The sequence below is a fragment of the Penicillium odoratum genome, assembly GCF_028828045.1.
Source record: "Penicillium odoratum strain IBT 22623 chromosome Unknown utg000005l_segment0_segment0, whole genome shotgun sequence".
NCBI classification, from domain to species: Eukaryota; Fungi; Ascomycota; class Eurotiomycetes; order Eurotiales; family Aspergillaceae; genus Penicillium; species Penicillium odoratum.
This window is the reverse complement of record NW_026643147.1, coordinates 4,011,790-4,029,553: the sequence shown is the minus strand read 5'-3', so window position 1 is coordinate 4,029,553 and position 17,764 is coordinate 4,011,790. Positions and strand designations below refer to the sequence as shown.

Genomic DNA, 17,764 nt, shown 5'->3' with positions numbered 1-17,764 from the left:
CAATATTGTTGATTGAGGGAGAAAAGGAAAGCAATGGGCCTATGAAACAGCAGGAAGGGGTTCCAGGATTGTGACGGGATGTGCAAGTGTGACCTATAAGCGCTTCATCCCTGGCGATCGTTCCATATCCTTTAAATTCAGCCAATCATCACACAAGGGCGCTTTGTCCAACACGATGCTATCTCAGAATGATTAAAGCCTTGTCCTCCATATGCAGTAACGTAATGTTCCTTCATATCTGGTTGTGCAGTTGTTCACTGGTAAATCGTTCTCCTGTCTATTTATATCTATACAGAATTAATAAAATCCCAAAAAATACATTGTACAATTAACAATGGTGCAATAAGCTTGACAAATAAAATTCATTCCAGACTCTAGATGGTGTGCTCCGTGAGTAATCGATGAATGATATCATTCGATCCGGTTCCGTAGAGCGGGGCACAATGCTTTTACAACACCGAAATCCTCACATATTCTGTCGCAATTCCCCCTGCAACATTTGTACAGTTTCCAAGACAATTTCCTTCTTTACAGCTGAAGACAAAAAACCCCAAGATGGCCTACAGGATTACCGACCGCCTCCCCCTCCCTAACTCCAACGAGGGCATCCCGCGCATTGGATTCGGTGTCTACCGCTCCCCAACACACCAATGCGGCAAATCAGTGCAAAAGGCACTTGAGGTGGGATACCGACACATCGACACAGCCCAGTTCTACGGAAATGAGGCCGAGGTTGGAGAGGCTCTACGCTCCTCCAGCCTTTTCCGCGAGGAGGTGTTCGTGACAAGCAAGATTCTTAGCCCCGCGGGGTCACCTGAGGCGACATATGAAAAGCTACTGGAGAGTGTAGAGAAGATTGGTGGTCCGGGAGGATATGTCGATTTGTTCTTGATCCATAGCTCCAAGTCTGGTTTTGCTGGTCGCAAGCACCTGTGGCAGGCTTTAGAGAAGTTGCAAGAGGAGGGTAAGACCAAGAGCATTGGTGTGAGCAATTTTGGTGTGCAACAAATTGAAGAGATGAAGTCTTATGCCAAGGTGTGGCCGCCACAGGTCAATCAGATCGAGGTATGTCATTTCTCATTTCTATTGCATTTTGTTGTTTTTATCTGACTCGTGCTTGTTACATAGCTCCACCCTTGGTGCCAGCAGCGCACCATCGATGCATACTGCCAGAAGAACGGCATCATTGTCGAGGCCTACTCGCCCATTGTGCGAAACTATAAAGCGAATGACCCTGCGCTGGTCGAGGTGGCGCAGAAGTACAACAAGACAACTCAGCAGGTCTTGATCCGGTATGCGCTGCAGAAGCAATGGGTTCCGCTACCCAAGACGGATAACCCGGATCGCATCGCTGCGAATGCCAACGTTTTCGATTTCACTCTCCGCGCAGAGGACATGGAGCTGTTGGATTCGTTTGATCAAGGGGACGCTGGAGCTATCGTCGAGGCTGTGGTCAACGAATGAGCACCCCGGTAGACGTTCTGTGGGTCCCAGATTCGCAGTACATATCATAATTATTGTCCTCAATAATCCGGAGGTTGCATCAAGAAGGCATTCACCGACTGCAATGTCGAGCGTGACGGATTCACGTCATGTTTCGAAGACACAATCCACGCGAGACGTTGTCGGATGAACGTCTTGCTAATCGAACGCTTGCTTAGCGATGCATCGAATTCCCCTGGGTTTGATTTAGTTTTCGTTTATTTTGATTCCCAACACCATTCTCATCTAGCGCCTTTAAATTCCACTTCGAGCATTCATGAGACATACCGTTATCATTGTAAAATTGGCACACAATTGCCAATAATGTTCCAGCCGAGAGATCTTTCCCCGTATCACAAGTCACCAGCAATGACTGCGACGGATCTGACCCAAGTTGAGAATTAACAAAATCTCGCACTTTATCCAGTGACTTTCGTAGATCCCGACTGCCTAGCTTGGCCGACGCACAACCGAGATTAAGACGCTTCGGATTGTCCTGCACGGCGGCCGGATCACCATTGCAGTCGATAACAAGATCATACTTGCTATCATTCACACTGGGAACTTTCGGATTGAGATACAGATTCCGCGTGGGAGAGATTAGCGTGGCTTCCTCTTCACCACGCTGTTGCTGATACTCGGCGATCAATTTCGCAATCAGATCGGGCAAATCCTCCTCAGAGGTGCGCTTCAACGCAGCTTGATTCGCCCAGAACACGGGAGGCGTAAGCCCATGCGCCCAGCCTTCGCTGTCATCACCAGCACCTTGGATGTATCCACCCTCGGACATTTCAGCGCCATGAACTCGCTTTGAGGCGGAGCACAGGACGAACAAACACGAGTCATCGTCTTTCTGCAGATCTGTCGGATAGAAGTACTCCGGATTAGCCCACGCTACCCGAATAGGCTTTCCGAGTTTCTGCCGTAGCTGATCTAGGTCGAGTTTGAGGGACTATACAGTGGGGATGTTAGTCCATTCATGCGCCTCCTCCACCCGGGTGAAGAGGGGTAATAGCTCAAATTTCCCGTACGGTATAGATGCATGGGATTGACGCACCTTGAGAGAATGGACGAAACCATCAATGCGGTTTTCGATTTGCGATTCTTCGGATTTACCGAGGTAGTTGGGTGGTAATTGGACTCCATGGTATGCGGTTTCCGTTGGGAATAAGGCGCGGTTCAGCACTGCACTCCAAATGGGTATGGTTTTGGATAAGGCATCGGGCATCACTGGGTATCGTCAGCGGGGCTACACTGCATGCTGGGACAAAAGCATCTCCTAGATGCCTTTTCCCAGTTCCACGAATTAGAAGAGATATCGTCGTACATTTTCCTCGGCGTGTAGAATCCACAATTACACATCTATATTGCGAATAAAAAACTCAACGGTCAGTTTGACTCAATCCACCAATAGGACGAAATATATCGGGCGAAATAATGCCGCAATATCCAATCAAGGGTAGCCAAAAAAGAGAACCGGATAAAAGCACCAATCAAGGAATGCCCGGCAAGAAACGGAAATGAAACTAACCCTCCATGCTCGTTCGCCAACGGAAGGAGCTGCAGGTTCAGCCTACGAAAGCTAAAATCCCATTGCCCCGTGTGGCCATCCGTGCTCTTGAAGTAGGCACTACCCTTCTTGGCGGCGGGGGAAATATACCAACTACCACAGCGTTCATTGGCAATCAGCGGAAGGCCATATTGCTCAGCCACCTCCTGCACGAAGGCAGCATCCGCCTCAATGGACTGAAGCCGGTTGGATACGGATAGAGCCGATCGACGCAGCGAAGAGAGGGTCTGTGAAATGGATACCTGTGCGGATGGAAAATGCAGGTCCTCCAATGCCGGAAATGAGCCTGACAAAGTCATTTTGACCGGGTAGTACCAAGTATACCTTGAGGTATTTCGGGGTAGCAGTGACACTTGATTAAGCTGATAGGTGCCTTAAATGAGGGTGAGAGATGTGACTGAATGCACCTGAGGTATCGTAATATCAAAAACAATTCAAATCTTGGAATATTAAAAAGTCCAGAATATGTGTACACCCAGAACTTTGTCGAGAATCTTGCCCAATGCGAAAATAGCAGGTGCGCTTGTGATCCGCCGTTGTGGGACTGGCCAATCATCTCGCGGCTGTTGGAAGTGGGGCATCGCGGTTTATTGTCGGACCTTGAAATACCGCAAATGCGGGTTGGAGGTCAGGTGAATGTGGAAGGTGAGGGTGAAGTTGAGTCGGGTGTTTCAGTTATGTTGTTCACATTTGCAATGTTAATAGACAGCCTTAAACATATTCTCACCATGTGCAGACGTATTCTAGATGGAAGTTGAGGTATACAATCGCACCAAAAACGCCACGGGGTGCGCCAAGATCTCCGGGCATACATAGAGGGAAACAGGTAGATTCTCTCCGAAGCTTCCAAAGTTGCTTTGTTGAATTGTAACCTTAGAACCCATAGATCTCATGTCTTACTAGAATAAAGTGGATTGTGGTTTTGGGGTCTGTGACGGTTCTTACGCACTTGATCGTTGAAGTTCTTAGAAGACCGGATTGCCTGACTGGGGAGTCGTGACCACGAGACAATCGTTTTGACATGCACGAGCCCTTGGTCAATTTGACGGTAAATAAAAGAGGAAGTTCATAAGCTCTGGGTATAGGCTAAAATCCATGTACACAAGTACGAAGGTGAACTTATTGGATATCGGTTTTTCTTATTACCACATTTATGTTCAACATAGCAGAATTTACGGTTTGAGTTAAGGTAACAGCATCACCGAAATATTCCGAGGTTAGGCTCCTATTCTATCAACCGGTCCAATGAAACATTCATATGCAAGCACGGACCGGGGAAGATACTCATGTCTTGGTGTATCTTGAAGGAAACCCAATACTTTGAGATTGACCGAGGTTGATGAGCCATGTCTTCTAGGATAAAGATCTTAGCGAGGGATATATACCCTGCTTCATCAATTATATGGCAAAAACCTGGAAGAAACCACCTCGTAGACTGAAATTGGGAAAGCTATTCCTAGAAGGGTTTAGGGAGGGACCTGGATCGCTGACTCATCAATGTCATTAATATGATTGGCGGATGCCGGGCCCCTGCGGTCCTTGGAAGTTAAAATGCTTGGAGTACCGAGTACCTAGTAGCAATAGTGTTCAAGTGTGCAATAAAAAGTACCCTGTACTTCTGTCCTTTCTAAATGACCTCAGCCCCACGCTGGGGCCCGGTTCACTAGCAACACTATGCCGGCGTCATGCTTTCCCATTAAAATGACTCGGGTCGTGACTTCCCCCGGCTCAAATTATTCCTTTTCTTCCCGCCCGGAAATTGTTCTCTTCTCCTTTGAAACTCAGTAGATTCCACCCACGCCTCAGTTCTTCAATACATTCTCGCGTTGCACCCTTTCTTCCCCGCAACAAGCCTTACCTTCTCCGCTATTACCAGAGCAGATACAAATTACCCCTCACCAACACCATGCCTCAGGTTCGAGAATCTCATTGTTTGTTGACAATGGATCCGCCCCGCTAACTGTTCATCTACAGATCACGGAAATCTTCCTGGATTGTGACAATACCCTTGTCCTGTCGGAAGAGCTGGCCTTTGAAGCCTGCGCCGATCTGGCCAATGAGATCCTCGAGAAGAAGGGAATTCCCGATCGTTATACGGGCGATCAACTCATCAAAGATTTCGTCGGGCAGAACTTCCGCGGCATGATGGGCTCACTGCAGGCCAAATACAATTTCGAGTTGGAGCCTGCTGAGCTCGAGGGCTACGTCACAAAGGAGGAAGACAAGGTCATTGCAAAGCTGGAAGCCAAGGCCAAGCCTTGTGTCGGCGCTACCGAGCAATTGATCAAGCTGTACGAGTCAAAGAAGTACGGTCTCGCTGTTGTCTCATCATCTGCTCTGCGTCGGGTACAGGCTTCTATCAAGAAGGTTGGCCAGGACAAATACTTTGATGCCGACAAGGTATTCAGTGCGGCTAGCTCCCTTGACAAACCCACTTCCAAGCCTGACCCTGCCATCTACCTGCATGCACTCAACTATGTTAAGAAGACTGCTGGTGAGACTGTTACAGTGGAAGACAGCAAGTCGGGTGCCCTCGCTGCGATCCGTGCTGGTATCTGGACGATCGGATATGTTGGCAGCTATAACGGCAAGGAGGAGCAGGAGGCGATGAGTGCCCGCTTGAAGGATTTGGGTGTACACATCATCATGAACGACTGGTCTGAATTTGAGAGTTGCATGGAATACATCGAGAGCTTGCCCGCCAAGGCTCAGTCCAGCCTGTGATGAGTTTTTGTCCTCTGTTCACCTACATGAAGTTATGAGAGCAAGCATATTGTTTTGGAGCTTTTGGGTTTCTCCTTCGCCTAATATCGGTTTTATATCTTATTCGACCGCAATTCTTTTCCATTCAAGTTTCTGAAGGATCGCCCTGACGAATCCTAAAGCATTAGTGCTTGTTTAGCTACATCCTGCATTACCATGGTGTCGTTCAGGATTTGTGATACAGGCCTTACCAATCATACCGAATCAAACTACATCTAATAGCAAGTGGTCTGTATCAGGTTCCTGATGAATATCTATTTCAAATGTACATAGTCTGCATAGCTCCGATAAGATATACGATAAGCGAGCCCCACTGTAGCCATTGTTTCCCCCCTCACCATCCACTCTCCTCCATCTTTCTATCCAACATTGGGAATAGTCTCCGATTAAGCTCAGAATAGCATAGCTTTATATCCAGACTACAAACTTCTCGGTCTTCTATACAGGACTTTCTCAACAGCTTCCTCCAATCCATTATGTCACCCCCCAGCCTAACCAAGTCTAAACAGATTTCACAAGGACCTCTGGTACGTTTTGCTTTTGCTTTTGCTTGTGTTGTTTTCTTTTCCCTGTATGAATTCATTACTTTCTTGCGGTCCAAAAATAATAAAAAATCTAATTGTGACATCACCTGGGAACATCATCTGACCAAGATATCAAATGCATACAGAACCCTGCTGAGGCCAGATGGACTCGATTGGTCAAAACAACCTATACTGACCCGCTGGGCGTTGAGCGAACCTGGGAATCTGCGGAGCGACAGGTAAGATTTCTGCCTCACATTTCGGGCACCTTTGCACCTCTTCTCCTCCCAGAACGGGCCGTGAATATCCTCCCATTTCCAAAGGGCATACAAGGCCCAATCGCTGTTCACGAAACCATCCCCTACTGCATGTGCATATTTACGAGCTCGAATATGTGATCCTGGTAACCTTCCGACATAAGCATAAGCTTACCCCTACCCTGACTCGTATTGGGCGGGTACATTTGCCGCGTCCAGCCATTATCGGTTGCCTGACACGAAATTGCGACTGTTTCTAGACATGTCACTCAACCGGTTTCCCAAAATGGACCATGGATCATGCCACTAGCTTATACTGGAAGATAATCGTGACTGACTTGGCTATTTACCAGACTCGTCCTGCTACAGCGAAGATTGACGGTGTGGGGATCGTTACCATCTTGAACAAGCCGAGTGGGCCGGAATTGCTCCTTCAAAAGCAATATCGGCCCCCGATTGACAAGGTTGTCATCGAGGTTCCGGCTGGTCTTATTGATGTCGGTGAGACTCCTGAGGAGTGCGCGGTGCGCGAACTCAAAGAGGAAACTGGATATGTCGGTGTGGCGGAGCTGACCAGCCCGATTATGTACAATGGTATGTCTATCTATTTTGGTTGGTTGTGTGAATTTACTCATAATTTTTTTAGACCCGGGTTTCTGTAATACCAACCTCAACATGGTTCATGTGAGTGTGGATATGAGCCTTCCTGAAAACCAGAACCTGAAACCGGAGCTCGAGGAAAATGAATTCATCGAGTGCTTCTCTATTCCATTGGCTTCCTTATATGAAGAAACCAAGAAATTGGAACAACAGGGCTATGCGATCGATGCTCGAATCGGCACTCTGGCTGAGGGGATGGAGTTGATGAAGAAATGGAAGCTCTAGATACACCAACACATTTAAAATTCCAAACTCCTCATATTTTCTCCTTTCGACACTTTTATTTTACCCACTTCGAATACGGAGAGTTCAAATCTTCCCCTCCTGCAACAGCCCCTGATAAAGCGCCCAAGCAGCCAACGTCTTCCCATCCCGCAACCCCTCCTTCCACAATTTCTCCAACGGAACAACCTTCAACGTAATCTTCTCTCCATGCTCCCGCTCCCCAGTCAACTTCCCCTGCAACGCCTCAATCTCTTTCCGCGGCATACGCTTTTGACAAAGAAACAGCGGAATAAACTCATCACTCCCACCAGCAGATGGATACACCGCTTTCTGAAGAGCCTCGTCTTCACTTCCTTCAGGAACAGACTGTAAAGCCAGCGCAGTCATGTCAATTAGCTCATTCTCCTGCACAAGTAGCCCTGTCTCCTCCTGGATCTCCTTCGCAGCACCACCAGCGAACGTCCCATGATCATCTAGCATCCCAGCTGGGATTTCCGCAAAAGCTAAAGATCCCGCTGGTAAACGAGGCTGGATGGTGAGAATAGCCCATTTTCCATTTTCCTGTGAGGTAGGAATATCGTCAGGTTGTAGAATAAGCTAGTGCAATAGTTAGTATTCCGTATTTAGTAAATTGTAAATTGTAAATCAACACCGCACTGGAATGTTCTTTTTAAAAAGAATCACTCAAACAGCATCGAATAAGAATAAGATTGATAGAACCCACCAACATCCCCACACTCCCACCTCGTAAAAACACACTTCCAGGCAAACTCTCGCCTCGGGCATTAGACACATCTGCCTTCAACTTGATGAATCCAAGTCTACTTCCTCCAAACCGATCAACGGCTTGGATATCAATCGTGCGCAGTATATACGGATCCCCATGGAATTCGTGTGATGGGCTCTGTTGGCGAGCTAGGGAGCGCTGCAGCGTGGAGATCCAAACTTTGAATGCCGGGAACGAGAGTAGATCATCCTGCGAGAGGTCTGGTGTGGTGTTGACACGTGTGCGTGAGCCCGGGAGCGTAAAGGTCGACATTGGTATTCGGAAACAGCCAAGGCCAGCTCCGGTTATTGGTGTCAGTTTTGAAAGGTGTTTTAAATGCCGTATGGTATTCAGTCGGGGGAGCATGAATCCGGACTCCGTAGTGTAATTACGGTGGTCCAGGCGCAGGGTGCAGCGCTGCAGTGTACGCTTCTGATCGGAGGCGGTGAGGTGGATGGATTGTTGGATCGGAGACTTGATTTGGGATTTGTTAGCGCTTCAGATTGCCTTTAGGAATTTGCTTTGCTTTTGTCAGGTGCGCGCTGTTGTGGCCAGTTCAGTCCAACTTGTATTTGGCTCGGATATCAATTCAATGACGTATGTCACATGCAGCTACAGCGTACAAGGTCTCTTTTTCTTTCAGCACTTTATAGTATAATTATTTTAACATCAACAAATCATTTTTTTAGCTAAATCGAGCCATCGAATCCCATCATTCTCGTCTCTCGGTCCTTGATGGCTGCATCTCAGGATAAGCAGCAACAACAACAACCGTCGTGTTATGAGCATACGTTACATGAGACCTCCACCTCAACTATTTGATGGAAGTCCAAAAGACGCGCAATTGAACTTTCAAATTCCTGCATAGGCAAGTCTCGATCGTCGCATTTCCTCGCCGAGTCGAGATGGAGAGGTGATCAGATACAAGTATCCACGATGATCATCACAGCTACCTACTAGGTATCACACTCAGTTGTAGAAGTATCTCAATTAAGTCTTGGTATGACCGGGGCTGTGCAGTCCTATGCTGAGGGGCCGACAACATTGAAGTCAATTGTGGTGCATGTTCTTGAATATACTTACTCTGGATTGTCGAGTCTGTTATCACTCGTGCGCGTCTGTTAACATATTTGAAATCAGTCGGTGACGGCATGTCAATTTGGATAAGTATGAGATTGACAATCTCAAGCGGCAATCCATCAAGCGCACCGAGCCCGTAGAGCGGGATATAAAGGCTAAGGTTTTCATTTGGGTGTTTGTCGACGTAAACTGCCATCAACTGCCGCGTATCGAATGAGGTCTGTGCCCAGGCGGTGGACGAGGGATCGTTCGCTGCGCCTCCATTTGCCTTTGCCTTGACCTAGTTTGCTTTAGTCAGATCAAATATGGTTTGGCTCGGACTGCATTGATGACGTATTTCCAGGGAGAAGGGGGAAGGATAACAGTTGTACTCGATCGGCTGCTGGCATTAATTATTTTCCGCATGATGCAAGTTTTGGGTTGTTGTCTTCCTGCATTTGCATAAGTAGGGGCTGTACTGCGTAGGGATTGTGATACATCTATTGATCCATGTGAGCTTGAATTTACTGTTCGGTGATTGGCGGGGCGCGAGTGACTTCGTGATATATTGGTCGCCTCCAATAAGCGCGTAAATGATTGGTTACAGAAATTTGCGTTCTGTGATGCGGATAGGAAATTAGGAATATCATTTTCAATATTCCAAGTTTGCAGAAGACGTAACTGTACATAGCTATAGTACCTAGTAACAAGTATCAACTACCAACCCCTATCTATATCAATGATGGTAAGTCCTAAGCTTACCTAATGTCAACTAGGTCACGCATTATCTGTACACATGCAGTAATATACTGATTGATAAGTTAGTCTACTAGATCCGTCAATCAAACAGAGCACGGCCTGATCCTTCGACCCAAGAGTATGAGACCGCATGAGACTAGCCCCAGAAGGACGTAGCCTTATGCATAACGGGTGCTTCTCGCACATCTAGAATTCCAATCGAACCAAGCTAATTCACCCGGGTGAAATAAATGCACCTTAACCCCATCCTCCGCATATCTTCTGATTCTTTCAACTCCTGATTCATATTCATGTAACAAGCCGAATCCAGCCCGCAAATCAATTGATCATTCCGCCCGTCCGAATGAAACGTAGAATCCGATTCAAGGATTCAGGGGCCGGAGCATGATGCATAGTTCGGCATCTGATCTGCTTTCCTTTTCACCCGGGCGCAGGTCTGCGCAGATCGGGTCCATGGGGGCTTTACCCCGCTTGTGGAATGTTCGGGACGCTTTACCCCTGCTCTCCTTACATCACCTTTTGAGTTTGACCTTGAAAGTAGGGGTACATATTGTAGAAAGAGGGCGATCAAATAAGATAAGGCGTGTGTTCCCGGGAGGACAGTTGCCTTGATGCGACCCAGTCCCAGTTCCAGCCTCCAGGGTTCCAGGTTCCAAGTGTTGGGAACTAATTCCATGTGGGACGACGTGCTACGGAGTACTTCGTACATATTTATATGCAATGAATATAATATCCACTTTTCCATTCCAATCTATGCCATGTCGATCAGGTATATTTCATTCTTCTATAGGCTATGAATGCGTCATAGGAATATTTATCAACATTTGAAGTGATATTCAAAATGAACGGAATTGAAATGCTTTATTCCATAGTGAAATTTTAAAATATATTTGAATTGCCTGTCGTGCGTGGCCTAGGGCTTAATGACCGGGTTATCCAAGCGATGTGGCTTGTTGCCTGGGTGCTTTGCCTGGATAGCGCCAACACAAACACATCCAAAAGAAGAAAGAACAAACAGACATTCAGGCCTCCTTCAGTTCTCACCGAGTAGGATTATTTGACGTTCAAGTTGACGACCCCTCACCTGCACGCTAAGCAAGGCTGCACACGTCCAGCGTATCGCGTGGTTTCTCACCCGGGGAATTTGACATGGGACACAATAGCTCTGCTTTACGAACGGTCCTCCTTGTCTGGAATATCTAGATTGATCCTTGATTGACTGGGCATTGCAAGGGTCTTGGAATTCGCAGTATTGTTTCGGCCTCATAATCAAGGCTAACAATTGCCCTCTGGGCAATTGCAGGGTTCTTAGCGCTGATAATCCAAGCACTTGAGTCACTTAGGATCCCACATCTCCGTGATCTATAATAAAGGCTTCAATGACCACAATAACAATACTATGGCGTGTCGTGGGAGGCTGAATGATGGAGTCGGTGCCTATTCCGTAGTCAAGTGAGAAACCCAAGACCCACTAAATACGACCAGAAAAAGTATAGTTCAAGTCCAGGACTAGCGCCTTGGAAGATCTTCTCTGTACTCATGAAATGGCTAGCTAATACCAAAAGTACCATAACGTGTTCATGCATCATAAAAATATCCGAAGCTATACTCTAACCGCTATTGGGCATAGTATGCCTGATCTCGACCTGAAGCTCACATAAAGATGCAAAGCAGCCTGATGAAAACGAGGGATATGTGGCCTGAAGCTTGGATTCGTGATATGAGAATCAATAACGTCACAGGCTGAAGATTTATTGGTAGATATATAGCTCTTACCGGTTTGAATGCCCATTTTAGGCCGAATTCGTGATCTTAAGACATGGTCAGTGCTGTTATGTGGAAATATCGGTGAGGAACGAAGCGGTGACATGATTCAAAGTTATGGAGATAGATGCAAGGGCCGAGAAAAAGAAAAGAGAAAAAGAAAACAAGGACAAAATGCCTCACTAATTCTTCTAGAGTCGGGATATTGATATGAAAATGAACTGTGACTGTTCGGACACCAGTATTGGGACAACGAAGAGGGAATATTATGACTTTTCCCCGTTGAAAGTTTCAAGTCAGCAAAGAAACCCTTGAATGGCGCTGATGGATTTCACTATAGATGAGATATTTCAGGCAAGCCGTTAGATCCAAAGTCAGCAATAAGTTTACGGTGCGCGATCATGTTCCACCATAAGCCTTTGACATCATGTTTCCAAGCATGACAAATAGCATACCATATTTGATACTCCACATTTTCAAGGTTTCAAAAGAAAAAAAAGAAGAAAATGGGAATAGTTGGGGGGGGGAAGGGAGTTCATGGAAAGATTTAAAGAGAAAATTAGTGACCAAAAGTACGTAGGTTGCAAGGCAGCCACTAGCAGGGGGTAAACTCCATCCCTATCCACCCATGAAAATGTTTTATTTTAGATTTATGGAGGCAAAACCATGACCTACCCAGTGAACCTTTGGTTGCCTTTGAAAGATCATTCAGAAAGATACAAAAAGCTTCCCATGCCCTGGGAACTCCCAGGTTCCCACACGCTTATCAACGTGTCCCTTTTATCCGTTTAACCCAACACCCGCCACCGCCATTTGGAGCTAGTTCCAACTCCGATGATCCCCGATTAGAATAACAATCCAATGAACATCCAGATCATGCGAAAGACTTGAGCCAGACGATGGGCGACAAAACATCTATTCTACGCACGCGCCCCAACTACGGTGTACAATCGGGCACCCGATTGGAACCCAAGGTCTGGAAAGCTATCTACAGCCGGAACCAGATCACAAGGTACCTGCCGATTCCCGATTTACTATGGATCACACTAAATTCCGTCCTAGGAAACATACTGGGCGCTCTGAAGATTTGATTTCCGAGTCGATGGCGAGTCGCATGTCAGCGGTTAGCCCGCCATTATCAAGTGGCAGGCCAAATTCCAGCATGGTTGATGAAGGCACGCTCGACACGCACAGTAGTAACGGTGCGAGGAGGGTGAAATCATCCCGTGCTACTGCCACACGTGCCGAGAAACTCCGACGCAGAGCGAGTCCTAGACTTTCGGGAGATTCAAATCAGATTCTCGGTTATCATCGCCATGTGGCTGGGATGGTACCCCAGAGAGCGCTTGATGCAGGGGTCTCGGAGTTGCAAGATCACATGCATGGGGGTCCCCGCCCGGACTTGCCCAGATTCTACTCCAGCCCGCCTTTGGGTTCATCGAATGAACTGAGTGGTCAAAGTATGCAATTCCGGGATGTCTCGACGCCGTCAAATGATATAGAAATGTCGGACCCGGCCTTGGATCTTACAAGTCCGATAATAGACAGGCATGAGTATCAGGGAATGTTCCGACAAGTGGAAACCAATCCTATCACTCAAGACCAATTGATCAATGAGGTGAGGCAGATATATGCCGGGCTTGCGATGGTCGAAAAGAAGTGTATAGATATCGACAAGCAGCAAACTGAGTTGAAAGGGGATTTATCGGAATCGCAGTGGCAAGCCTTGATTTCCCTGCATCGAACATTGCTATATGAGCATCACGACTTCTTTCTGGCTTCACAGCACCCAACCGCAAGTCTAGTGCTAAAGCGACTTGCCGAAAAGTATGCCATGCCCGCACGAATGTGGCGTTATGGAATTCACTCATTCCTAGAGCTCTTGCGGCAGAAACTACCAAAGTCGTTGGATTATATGTTGAATTTCATCTATCTCGCCTATTCGATGATCACATTACTGCTGGAGAGTGTATCCGCCTTCCGGGAAACATGGATTGAGTGTCTAGGAGATTTGGCACGTTATCGAATGGCCATCGAGGAGTCCGATATGAGAGACCGGGAAATTTGGGCAGGAGTGTCCCGGTACTGGTACAATCTGGATGCAGATCGAAGCCCCGATGTTGGTCGAATTCAACATCATCTTGCAGTGTTAGCTAGACCAGATGGTCTGCAGCAACTTTTCTATTACACCAAAGCCCTGGTTTGCGTGCGTCCATTCCCAAATGCCCGAGAGAGCATTATCCTTCTCTTCAATACCTATAGAGGACATGTACTTACTCAGTACACGATTATTACCACCTTTATTGCGACACATGGGGTTTTATTCTCGCAAGGCACGGCCGAGCAATTCGTTGCCGCAGCCAATCTATTCTTATCCCTACTCCGAAGCGAATTCCATCAGCTGGATTGCCAAGGGCAACAAGGGGTCTATATGATGTCTTGTAACTTTGCCTCGATATTGCAATATGGCGAAGCTGAAGGAGAAATGGCATTGGAATTTGCAGCAAGGCAAGGCGAAACTCTAGCCGAAGCACATAAATTTGCGCTGGAGTGGACTAGCTCATCCGAGAATCAATCAAATTCCAACTCAAGTCCAGCCTCGATTACATCCCGAGGGAGTGCTCTTGCCTTCCATACCCTCAGCATCTTTCTTGATCAAGTGAAAAAACCCGAAATATACAGCAGCATTCACACATCCCTAGCTTTTATCTGGTGCTTATCTCTCCGGCCTACCGCCATGCAACAACTCGAGACCATGATCCCATGGCTAGCCATCACAAAGTTCCTCAACACGCTACTCGAACCCGAAACCAACTTTTCCAAGATCGAGGGCGAAGCCTTCCCCATCTTCGAAGAAACAACACAGCAACTTTCCGAAGACTTCCTCATTCGCGGCCAACTCTGGAGTCAGCTGTACTACCCAGAGAACTTCTTCGCAGATGCCCCTTCAGAAGACAACAGACCAATTATAGAAGAGCCCACGACAATCATTCCAAGACGACATAGATGCCTTTGGTTAGGCGTACGAATAGCAACGGTTCGTACTCAACTTTCAAGAATCGTGAGCGGGAGCGTGTAACTAACTTGGAACAGTTTAATCGATGGATAACATACAGTCGAGATCGGAAGTTTGCACCAACACAGCTCGCGCACGAGTTTGCCACTATTGCGAATACCTGCGGTCATCTCAGTGTACCAGGACCACCAGCTGATCACGACATGAACGGAGCCTGACTCTTCGAAAACGCCAGAGAAAGTTCGTTTTGACACAGAGCATAGACGGTGGAGTAAAAAATTGATGCGCTTGAGTCCGGGGTCAACTTCGGTCTCTCGGATAGATTACGACCTAGATCTTGTTTATATTATGTTTTCCCTTTGGCTTTGTTTCTTTCCTTGTTGTCCATGATTGCCTTTGCATACAGTCCACGGAATGGAATCGGTCGACCTCGACTACGACAGATCATTGTTTCGGACAAAAAACAAAAACAAAACCGTGGATGGAGCTTACACTGGAAATGGATCCCTTGGCCTGTCTTCTTTCCGGGATGATCACTATATGGAACCAGATAATACCTGAGAGGTTATTCTAGACAACAAGTCGGAGTCTCCATCTAGCGAATATAAGGCAAAGGCATGAATGGAACCGGAACCTATTCTAACGAGACACGACATTGAAATTCAATGAGCTTGAGCGAATTTCATTTTTGAGTTGAGGCCATATCGGAGTTTATTTTTCAATACCCCTTTGGATTACTTGGAGCCGTTGGAAATCTGTGAATTATTCAAATGTTGAGCTAGAGATGCTCACTGACTGGGAGAGTAGCCCATTGGCTGGAGAAATAGAGGTTTCGGATGGATTGACTGTTTCTCTGCAAAGGATGAACTGTGTGAACTGTGCTGTAAAAGACATTCGATTCAAATAATATAATTATCATTATTCAAATGAACGAATCAGAAATTGCAGAAAATCCTTTCTAATTTGGTAAACGTGGGGACCGGTCCACCATAGCTTGCGCGTTGCCGATAAAAGGACAAGCTGGCGATTACTTCCAATGTTACACTTGAACCTTTCCCCCCTACCCCTCTCCCCTCTTCTCCAGGGGACTTGACGCAGCTTTCCATGAGTCTAGTTTGATTCCGCATTGCATGGGGTGATTGCCTTATTCCTTAGGCAACTCTCGCGTCTCCCACTCTCCAACTCCTCGCCTGAACTCGCCGCCATGGAAGGATCCTGGTCCGACATTTGTCGCCAATGCGTCACTGCTGTGGTTGATGTTCCGCCTGTGATTTTATTAGCTGCCTTTCTTGCTACTACCCTTGGTCTATTTGTTCTGGTGAGACCGTGTTCCCCGCCTGTTCCCGCAACGCGTCTGACGATGCGCGCGTGTACCAATTGCAATTGCGAATGCCGACTCTTTACCCCCGATTGACCTCGAACAACCAAACTAACTTGATCCTTCATCTTAGTTCTATTTCCTGCTATTCATTATCGCACCAGTCCCCCGCGCCCCCCTCCCAGAAGAAAAGAAGTATAGAACGCTAGCGAAAGATGGAACCGTTACCAAATCCGAGGCCCTACCATGCTGGATCGACGCCCTAGACCTCGAGAAACGAACCCATCGAACTTCGAAAAACATTGAAGCAGCAGAGCTATTCATGTCCGTCGTAGTCCCGGCCTACAACGAAGAAGATCGACTCGAAGGGATGCTCGAAGAAGCCGTCAACTACCTAGAACACATGTACGGGACAGCTAGCGATGGCTCCGTAGAAACCCGCTCCCTGCGAAATCGGAAGCCGGTCTCAAACGGTCACACCAGCTCATCGGACCGAGGTTGGGAAATCATCATTGTCTCAGACGGTTCAACAGACCGCACTGAGGAAGTGGCGTTCCGCTTTGCGAAAGATCATCAGCTCTCTTTACATCCCAAGGGCTCCGCGGGTCCGTGGACTCCGCAGGCGGGAGAAGGCGTGCATATCCCGCCTGGTACGATTCGCGTGGTCAATCTGACACATAACCGTGGAAAGGGCGGTGCGGTCACGCATGGAATGCGCCATGTTCGTGGAAAGTACGTTGTATTTGCGGATGCGGATGGCGCGAGCAAGTTCGGCGATCTGGGGAAGCTGGTAGCAGCGTGTTCGGAGATCGAAGATGCCGACGGGCGTGGTGTGGCTGTTGGATCGCGCGCGCACATGGTTGGTAGTGAAGCTGTGGTACAGGTACGGAATCCAAGTTCGATAGGTGGATACATGTAGACTTGCTAACATTGATAAAGCGATCTAAGCTGCGCAACTTCCTGATGCACTCGTTCCATTTGATCCTGTGGCTTATGACGCCTCCTCGGACCGCCACGGTGAAGGATACACAGTGTGGATTCAAGCTCTTCTCGCGCGCTGCGCTGCCCTATATCGTGCCGTATATGCACTCCGAGGGCTGGATATTCGATGTCGAAATGCTCATGTTGGCCGAGTTCGCCGATATTCCCGTTGCCGAGGTTCCAGTGGGCTGGAGAGAGGTCAAGGGAAGCAAATTGAATGTCCTGCGGGACAGCATTGGCATGGCCTGGGGACTGGCGCTGCTTCGAGCTTCTTGGTCACTGGGTATCTATAAACAGACATGATCTGAGCAGGAAGAAGTTCCGAACAATCTGCAAACGCACCATTGTTCACTGGTTGATATTTTGGGCGTTTTCGGTGTTTTAAATATGGGGCAGCCCCTATATTACTGGTTACATAAAGATTTTTATACCTAGGTAGTCCTAGGGAAATTTCGAATAATTCCAGAACCCAAGATCTCATACATGCTACGGTTCATCAGGTGGAACCACTTCGGTTTCCCGATTACCCGATTTCCCGGCTTCTCTATCTTCCCGGTTCTTGATCTTGGAATCGTGTCACCAATCTCGTGGGTTTGCCATATTAATATTCCGATTCAGAT

General features: G+C 47.4%; 7 protein-coding genes across 7 annotated transcripts; 5 read left to right on the top strand and 2 right to left on the bottom strand.

The window, feature by feature from the left end:
* Positions 1-555: 555 nt before the first annotated feature.
* Positions 556-1,464, top strand: N7520_007049 (aldo/keto reductase family protein; the record flags this gene model as incomplete). Its single annotated transcript, XM_057140983.1, has 2 exons — positions 556-1,065; positions 1,129-1,464. 2 exons carry the CDS (start codon positions 556-558, stop codon positions 1,462-1,464), a joined length of 846 nt encoding a protein of 281 aa, XP_056994989.1.
* Positions 1,465-1,523: 59 nt separating this feature from the next.
* Positions 1,524-3,351, bottom strand: N7520_007048 (initiator tRNA phosphoribosyl transferase family protein; the record flags this gene model as incomplete). Its single annotated transcript, XM_057140982.1, has 5 exons — positions 1,524-1,678; positions 1,771-2,434; positions 2,540-2,712; positions 2,810-2,844; positions 2,960-3,351. The coding sequence occupies 5 exons, from the start codon at positions 3,349-3,351 to the stop codon at positions 1,524-1,526; spliced, it is 1,419 nt and encodes a 472-aa protein (XP_056994988.1).
* Positions 3,352-4,958: 1,607 nt separating this feature from the next.
* Positions 4,959-5,776, top strand: N7520_007047 (HAD family hydrolase; the record flags this gene model as incomplete). The annotated part of the gene is made up of 2 exons (XM_057140981.1): positions 4,959-4,967; positions 5,027-5,776. 2 exons carry the CDS (start codon positions 4,959-4,961, stop codon positions 5,774-5,776), a joined length of 759 nt encoding a protein of 252 aa, XP_056994987.1.
* Positions 5,777-6,291: 515 nt separating this feature from the next.
* Positions 6,292-7,481, top strand: N7520_007046 (MutT/nudix family protein; the record flags this gene model as incomplete). The annotated part of the gene is made up of 4 exons (XM_057140980.1): positions 6,292-6,342; positions 6,486-6,578; positions 6,857-7,190; positions 7,243-7,481. The coding sequence occupies 4 exons, from the start codon at positions 6,292-6,294 to the stop codon at positions 7,479-7,481; spliced, it is 717 nt and encodes a 238-aa protein (XP_056994986.1).
* An 84-nt stretch (positions 7,482-7,565) lies between these two features.
* On the bottom strand, positions 7,566-8,520 carry N7520_007045 (putative NUDIX family hydrolase; the record flags this gene model as incomplete). Its single annotated transcript, XM_057140979.1, has 2 exons — positions 7,566-8,078; positions 8,206-8,520. 2 exons carry the CDS (start codon positions 8,518-8,520, stop codon positions 7,566-7,568), a joined length of 828 nt encoding a protein of 275 aa, XP_056994985.1.
* Positions 8,521-12,865: 4,345 nt separating this feature from the next.
* Positions 12,866-15,063, top strand: N7520_007044 (uncharacterized protein; the record flags this gene model as incomplete). The annotated part of the gene is made up of 2 exons (XM_057140978.1): positions 12,866-14,866; positions 14,923-15,063. The coding sequence occupies 2 exons, from the start codon at positions 12,866-12,868 to the stop codon at positions 15,061-15,063; spliced, it is 2,142 nt and encodes a 713-aa protein (XP_056994984.1).
* A 986-nt stretch (positions 15,064-16,049) lies between these two features.
* Positions 16,050-17,447, top strand: N7520_007043 (dolichyl-phosphate beta-glucosyltransferase; the record flags this gene model as incomplete). The annotated part of the gene is made up of 3 exons (XM_057140977.1): positions 16,050-16,163; positions 16,297-17,046; positions 17,103-17,447. 3 exons carry the CDS (start codon positions 16,050-16,052, stop codon positions 17,445-17,447), a joined length of 1,209 nt encoding a protein of 402 aa, XP_056994983.1.
* Positions 17,448-17,764: the final 317 nt, after the last annotated feature.